This window comes from Lampetra planeri, chromosome 71, assembly GCF_965212315.1.
Source record: "Lampetra planeri chromosome 71, kcLamPlan1.2.h2, whole genome shotgun sequence".
NCBI lineage: Eukaryota > Metazoa > Chordata > Hyperoartia > Petromyzontiformes > Petromyzontidae > Lampetra > Lampetra planeri.
Window position 1 is genome coordinate 2,408,030 of NC_136176.1, and position 8,023 is coordinate 2,416,052.

At 57.8% G+C, this 8,023-nt stretch overlaps 1 protein-coding gene across 1 annotated transcript; it reads right to left on the minus strand.

Annotated features, from left to right (window-relative positions):
• Positions 1-321: 321 nt before the first annotated feature.
• On the minus strand, positions 322-6,497 carry LOC144737529 (uncharacterized; the record flags this gene model as incomplete). The annotated part of the gene is made up of 2 exons (XM_078620257.1): positions 322-3,748; positions 6,404-6,497. Coding segments are annotated over 2 exons (1,287 nt in total), but the record flags the coding sequence as incomplete, so codon positions are not given.
• Between the last annotated feature and the right edge of the window lie 1,526 nt (positions 6,498-8,023).

An 8,023-nucleotide genomic window follows, 5' to 3' on the forward strand; every position in this document is an offset into this window, starting at 1 on the left:
GTGTGCTTTCACTAAGTTGTCCTCACCTGAAGACGGATGCTTGTATTGCGTCCGAAACGTTGTGATTTTATTTACTTTAATTTTCTTACCTACGTGACCTTACCAAAAAAACCTAAGAGTACTGATCGTGCGTGAGAAATATCACTGATGGGGGAACGTATCCTCCATGTACACGATGCTATAGCGACAGAAATCCTCAAATTGGAGCACAATGAGAATCCTTACATTCAACAGCGGGAGGAATCAGGCGGAACCATGAGAATCATGTTTTTTTCACAGATCTACGGTGTATATATGTGTAATAAAGCTCGTTGAGGCGACTTCTGGAATCCGTCTTTTATTCAACTTGCATTACAGCTTTCCTTCACACTGCTGACAGGCAGCGTGAGAGGGACAGAGAGACAGAGAGAGACGCACTGCCACGTGGCAGCCTGGACCACGTGGGCAGCCTGGACCACGTGGGCAGCCTGGACCACGTGGGCAGCCTGGACCACGTGGGCAGCCTGGACCACGTGGCAGCCTGGACCACGTGGGCAGCCTGGACCACGTGGCAGCCTGGACCACGTGATAGCCTGGACCACGTGGCAACCCGGAGCCCCGCTCCCGCGTGGCCCCCTTCCTCTGTTCGTTCCCGTTCTGACCACGTGTCGTTCGTCTCCACCCCTATTTAATGCCCGGGTCACGTGGTACGTTTCCACCAATCCTGGTTAGCCTCTATGGAATCTTCCAGACTCCACCGTAGGCTCTCGGGACCACGCCCCTGACTCGTCTCCCCATTGGCTGTGGCCAAAGCCAGCAGAACCAATCCTCTACTTGCAGCTGTCACCTTTCCATTACGTCAGGGCCACGCCTCTAGGCTTCCCCCCATTGGCTATAAACCAGGACCGGCAGAGCCAATCATCATGACGAGTTGTGATCCGTCAGTGAGCCGGACATATCCTCACATTACATATGTACTGATCGTACGTAAGAAATATCGCTGATGGTGGAACGCATCCGCCATGTACACAATGGTAGAGAGACCTTCTTATTTCAGCACCGATGCCATCAGCGCTTGGGAGCGACGCATTGGCAGCGACGCATTTCAAGCGAAAAGCGACGTCTGCCTGCCTCGGAAACGCAGAAATCGTCACTGAAATCCTCCAATCGGATCAGAATGAAAATCTTTATTTTAGATTGCAGGAGGATGACCTATCGGAATCGGAATCGTGATGAGCCACATGAGAAGCATCTCGTTTCCCAGATGTCCGTTATATTTATCGTGCGTAAGAAATAACGCTGATGGTGGAACGCATCCGCCATGTACACGGGTAGGCCTCGGCAAGGTAAGGTAAAAGTGTAAAAACAACGAGCCTACCTTTACCCTACCTTTTACATTAGCACAATACAATCACTCTACCCTACCTTTTACCCTTCAGTAGGTAAGGTAAAAGGTAAAAGGTAAAAGTGTAAAAACAACGAGCCTACTTTTACCCTACCTTTTACCTTACCACAATACAATCACTCTACCCTACCTTTTACCCTTTAGCAGGTAAGGTAAAAGGTAAAAAGCAACGAGCCTACCTTTACCCTACCTTTTACCTTTCCACAATAAAATCACTCTACCCTACCTTTTACCCTTTAGCAGGTAAGGTAAAAAGAAACGAGACTACCTTTACCCTACCTTTAACCTTACCACAATACAATCACTCTACCCTACCTTTTACCCTTTAGCAGGTAAGGTAAAAGGTAAAAGTGTAAAAACAACGAGCCTACCTTTACCCTACCTTTTACCTTTCCACAATACAATCACTCTACCCTACCTTTTACCCTTTAGCAGGTAAGGTAAAAGGTAAAAAGCAACGAGCCTACCTTTAACCTACCCTTTACCTTACCCCTTGACATGCCGACACCTTTACCCTTTACCTTAACCCTTTTACCCGGGTAAAAAGGGTAAATTACCTTACCTTGCCGGGGCATATACACAAGGGTATAGAGATCTCCTTTTTTTCAGCACCGATGCCATTAGCGTTCACTTATCCTGGGCAACAACGACGCATCGGGAGCAGCGCTAAAGCGACGTCTGCTGCATCGGAACAAAAAAAAAAGATGAATCGTTACGGAAAAACACCGCCCCAACAACGGAGACTGACATCCTCCACCATCGGATCGGGATGATCTTTATTTTAGACGAAAGGAAGGGGCCACGTGAAAAGCATCTTTTTCTCCAGATGCCTGATAGATATATATTGATCATTCTAGATGTGAAGCTTTCGTGACTGCAAGGATTCATATTGTTAGGTTTTTTTCGGTAAAGTCAGGTAGGTAGAAAATTAAAGCCTATTCCTATTCAGAATGTGAATCTTAATTTTACACTACAGCAGCAGGTGGAATCAGGCTGAGCAAGGAGAAGCATACTCTTAGTTTTTTCGGTAAAGTCACGTAGGTAAAAAATTAAATGAATAAAAAATAAAATAATAAAAAATAAAAAAATTTTATTTTATTTTCATTAACTTTAATTTCATTTTTTACTTACGTGACTTTACCGAAAAAACTAAGAGTATGAATCCTTGCAGTCACGAAAGCTTCAAAACGAGAAGCATATTTTCCCCCACAGATGTCCGGTTTTTTGTGAGCCCCGCGGGGTTCCGGGGACTGCCGTTAGACCTTCCCTTCACTCCCCCCCCCTCCTTCTCCCTCGCCTCGCACGCCGCGCCCTTCGACCTCGCCTCCGATTGGCTGGCTCTCCTCACCATCTCACCGATGGCGGCCAGGCTCGGCCTGCGCCTGTGCTTGGCCCTGGGGGAACGCCCGTCGCTTGCTTCCGCGCCGTCCGCGGGCCTCGAGGTGCCCCGTGGCAGGGGCTTTGGAGAGGCCTGTTCAGCCTTCGGCCTAGGCGAAGCCTGTTCAGCCTTCGGCCTGGGCGAGGCCTGTTCAGCCTTCGGCCTAGACGAAGCCTGCTTGAGCGACGGCCTGGGTGAGGCCTGCTCAGCCTTCAGCCTAGGCGAAGCATGCTGGAGCGACGGCCTGGGAGAGGCCTGTTCGGCCTTCGGCCTGGGCGAAGAGGCCCGTTCGATCGCCGCCGGCCTAGGAGAGGGCCTGGAGATGCGCCGCCGCGGCTCTCCTCTCGTACTGCGCCGCGATCGCCGCCACGTTCCTGCGCGCCGGCGACTGGGGGCTCGTTTGGGATGTCGTCGTCGGCATCGGCCTCCTCCTCCGTCCTCCGCCTCCTCCTCCGCCGCCCTCGGCGTCTTTCCCCGCCGCGCGGGCCCTTCTCTCCCGCCGCCACCGCCACCACGGCGGTCACGCTGTACGGCACCACCACCGCCATCGCCACCGCCTGCTGCTGCTGCTGCTGGTGGTGGTGGTGCAGCTGCTGCTGCTGGTGCAGCTGCTGCTGCTGCTGCTGGGAACGCCTCGGGCGGGTAGCGGCGAGCCGTGGGGCCGGACGACGCCGAAGGGGCCGCTGGGCCCGGCGGGCGGCTCCCGACGCTCAGCGTCCGCGGGAAGGCGGCGAGGCCCAGGCGGAGGCGGTCCTCCTCCGAGAGGCCCGACGTGGGGAGGGACTTGCGGCCACCCCTCGCTCCGAACCGCGGCGAGGAACCCCCCTCGGCGCCGGCGGCCGTCGGAGGGCTTCCGGCCGTTGCGCCGCCGCCACCGCCGCTCTTGCCGACGCGGCTGCTGCCGTAGCGGAGGCGGCGCAGGGCGGTCTGGACGGCCTCGTAGACGTTGCCGCTCGCCGTCCTCGCCACGTTGACGCCACCGCCGCCTGTTCGGTACAAGGGGGGGGGGGGAGATGTAGTGAGCCGCTATCGTTGGGTTCGTGTTGGTGTTGTTGATGGTGATGTTGGTGGTGATGGTGGTGATGTTGGTGGTGGTGGTGATGGTGGTGGTGATGTTGTTGATGGTGGTGATGGTGATGTTGGTGGTGATGGTGATGTTGGTGGTGATGTTGGTGGTGATGTTGTTGTTGATGGTGGTGATGGTGATGTTGGTGGTGATGGTGGTGGTGATGTTGTTGTTGATGGTGGTGATGGTGATGTTGGTGGTGATGGTGGTGGTGATGTTGTTGTTGATGGTGGTGATGGTGATGTTGGTGGTGATGTTGGTGGTGATGCTGTTGTTGATGGTGGTGATGGTGATGGTGATGTTGGTGGTGATGTTGGTGGTGATGTTGGTGGTGATGGTGGTGATGTTGTTGATGATGATGCTGATGATGATGATGTTGGTGGTGATCTTGTAAAGAAGGGGGGGGGTGATGACAGTGTGCCATCTAGCGGCCATTAGCGCTAACTACGGGTGTGGGTGCAGCATAGGATGACACACATGCAAGCGACCACAAGGGGCACATTACTGGGCCAAGGGTCAACGAGGGGGTGGAACCGGAGGCTCCTGGAACCCGCGGGAGAGTTCAAGAAGAGGGGGCGCGGCCACGCTGGGTGAATATAAGGGAGAGGCAAACGGGGGGTTTGGGGCTGTCGTGGGGGTTCGGGTCCTGGCTGTCATCACTGTCATATCTTCGTCGCCATCTTCGCTGCATAGTCAGCCAGCTATATAGTTGTATGTCGCCATCGTCGCTATGCGGTTGGCTAAGCTATGAGTCATTTAGCCCCCTCCCCCTTCCAATACGTCATCACGTGCACCAACAGGGGCTTGCGCACAAACACGTCCACGTCTACGTACACCTCGTGTTCTCTTGTAGCCCCCCCGCCTCCCGATACGTTCCATTCATTGGCGACCACATTCTGATAAGCTCCTCCCCCCCCCCCTCCTCTCCCTTAACTTGTATTTAAGAACTTGCATCTTGGAATTTTTGCCTCACTTAATACAGCAAATCTGGCTGTGACGGTCTCACCTGATGACGGAGACTTGTGTTGCCTCCGAAACGTCGTGATTTTTATTATTTTATTTTTAAATCCTTTATATTAAGTTCGCTTGCTTGCTTACGACCGTGCAAATCTTTCGGTCGTTTTTTAACCCACTTCCCCGTGATCCATCGAGCTGACATTTTCCACACAGACTCGTCGTGCGTGACAATTAATGTTCGTGAAACAATTTTTCCAAAATTTTACACTTTTTAGGACAAAAATATTATATTTAATGACCAATTGCTTAATGGTGCAATGCAATCATCTGACCCATAGGTGGCAGCCATCTCAAGCCAGAGGGGACGAGAGGACTCTAGCCGCCACGCATATAAAGGATTTAGAGTGAAAAACGTTGTTTTTACGGGTTATACTTGTTATTAATTTTAATTTCATTTTTTACCTACGTGACTTTACCGAAAAAACTAAGAGTATGAATCCTTGCAGTCACGAAGCTTCAAATCTAGAAGCTATGAGTCAGTCAGCGCTACTCAGTGACCCTGTCGTTAGAGTGTGAAGAAATAAATAAGAAGCCCTCTACATCTTCTTGGTTCTTTCGGTAAAGTCATCACATAGAAGGGAAATAATAAAATAATAAAAACAAAACATTATAAAATACAATTCTCACGACGTTTCAGCCACAACGCAAGCAGCCGTCCTCAGGTGAAGAATAGGTCTGTCGGGAAGATAGCGTCTGAATGAACACCACCAAGCTTGGCAGCGTATATTTAAGCTGGGTTGGAAGGGGAAGAGTGCCTTGACAAAAAAATTTGCATATCAACATCTCTTGGTGCCAAATATACAGCAGCAGCAGGCGTCGTCAGGGTCGGGATCGAACCCACGACCTCCTGCATACCAGGCGAGGTAGTCAACATCTCTTGGTGCCAAATATACAGCAGTAGGCATCGTCAGGGTCGGGATCGAACCCACGACCTCCTGTACACCAGGCGAGGTAGTCAACATCTCTTTGTGCCAAATATACAGCAGCAGCAGGCATCGTCAGGGTCGAGATCAAACCCACCACCTCCTGTATACCAGGTGAGGTAGTTAACATCTCTTGGTGCCAAATATACAGCAGCAGGCATCGTCAGGTTCGGGATCGAACCACAACCTCCTGTAGACCAGGCGAGGTAGTCAACATCTCCTAGCCACCCCACAAACCCCCACCACCCAACCCTCCCTCTCCCCACCAACCCTCCCCCCACCCCAACCCTCCCCCCACCCCACCCCCCCAACCCTCCAACCCTCCCCCACCCCCCCCAACCCTCCCCCTCCCCTTCCCATCAACCCTCCCCTCCCCATTAACCCTCCCCCCAACCCTCCCCCTCCCCCCCAACCCTCCCCCTCCCAACCCCCCCCCCCTCCCAACCCCCCCCCCCTCCCCTCTCTTAGCCTCACCTCGATCAGCTGGCCCCGCCCCGCGCTGAGCGCCCCCCTCGCCCGCGTCGCCTCCCCCCTCCCTCCCCGCGGTGGCTCCTCCCCCTCCCCCGCCTCCACTTCCGGCCCCGCCCCCTCCGTCGTCGGAGCCGGACACGTCCCCGGAAGTCCCCCCCCCCCGCCTTGCCTGGAGGGCCGCAGGCTGCTCCGCTTCCGGTGCCGCACTCCGCTGTGACGCCTGAGGCCCAGCGAAGGCCTCAGGCCGCTCGCCTGCGACTGGGTGGGTGGGGGGATGGGGGGAGGGGGGAGTGGGGGGAGGAGAAGGGGGGGTAAAGTGTGGGGGGGAGAGGGGGGGAGGGGGGGAAGAGGGGGGAGGGGGGGGAAGAGGGGGGAGGGGGGGAAGAGGGGGGAGGGGGGGAGGGGGGGGAAGAGGGGGAGGGGGGGGGAAGAGGAGGGAGGGGGGGGGAAGAGGGGGGAGGGGGGGGGAAGAGGAGGGAGGGGGGGGGAAGAGGAGGGAGGGGGGGGGAAGAGGGGGGAGGGGGGGGGAAGAGGAGGGAGGGGGGGGGAGAGGAGGGGGGGGGAAGAGGAGGGAGGGGGAAGAGGAGGGAGGGGGGGGAAGAGGAGGGAGGGGGGGGGAAGAGAGGGAGGGGGGGGGAAGAGGAGGGGAGGGGGGGGGGGGAAGAGGAGGGAGGGGGGGGGAAGAGGAGGGAGGGGTGGGAAGAGGAGGGAGGGGGGGGGAAGAGGAGGGAGGGGGGGGAAGAGGATGGAGGGGGGGGGGAAGAGGAGGGAGGGGGGGGGGAAGAGGAGGGAGGGGGGGAAGAGGAGGGAGGGGGGGGGGGAAGAGGAGGGAGGGAGGGGGGGGGAAGAGGAGGGCGGGGGGGAAGAGGAGGGAGGGGGGGAAGAGGAGGGAGGGGGGGGGAAGAGGAGGGAGGTGGGGGGGGGAAGAGGGAGAGGGGGGGGGAAGAGGGAGAGGGGGGGGAAGAGGAGGGGAGGGGGGAAGAGGAGGGGAGAGGGGGGGGGAAGAGGAGGGAGAGGGGGGGGGGAGAGGAGGGAGAGGGGGGAGAAGAGGAGGGAGGGGGGGGGGGAAGAGGAGGGAGGGGGAGGGGAGAGGAGGGAGGGGGGGGGAAGAGGAGGGAGGGGGAGGGGAGAGGAGGGAGGGGGGGGAAGAGGAGGGAGGGGGGGGAAGAGGAGGGAGGGGGGGGGAAGAGGAGGGAGGGGGAAGAGGAGGGAGGGGGGGGGGAAGAGGAGGGAGGGGGGAAGAGGAGGGGGGGGGAAGAGGAGGGAGGGGGGGGGGAAGAGGAGGGGAGGGGGGGGGGGGAAGAGGAGGGAGGGGGGGGGGGAAGAGGAGGGAGGGGGGGGGAAGAGGAGGGAGGGGGGGGAAGAGGAGGGAGGGGGGGGGGAAGAGGAGGGAGGGGGGGTGGGAGAGGAGGGAGGGGGGGGAAGAGGAGGGAGGGGGGGGGGGAAGAGGAGGGAGGGGGGGAAGAGGGGAGGGGGGGGAAGAGGAGGGAGGGGGGGGGAAGAGAGGGAAGGGGGAGGAGGGGGGAGGGGAGGGGGGGGGGAAGAGGAGGGAGGGGGGGGGGGGGAAGAGGGAGGGAGGGGGGGGGGGGAGAGGGTTGGGAGGGGGAGGTGGGGGGGGAAGAGGAGGGAGGGAGGGGGGGGGAAGAGGAGGTGAGGGGGGGGGGAAGAGGAGGGAGAGTGGGGGGGGGAGAGGGGGGAGGGGGGGGAGAGGGGGGGGGAAGCGGGGGAGGGGGGGAAGAGGAGGGAGGAGGGGGGGAGGAGGGGGATAGGAGGGGTGGAGTAGG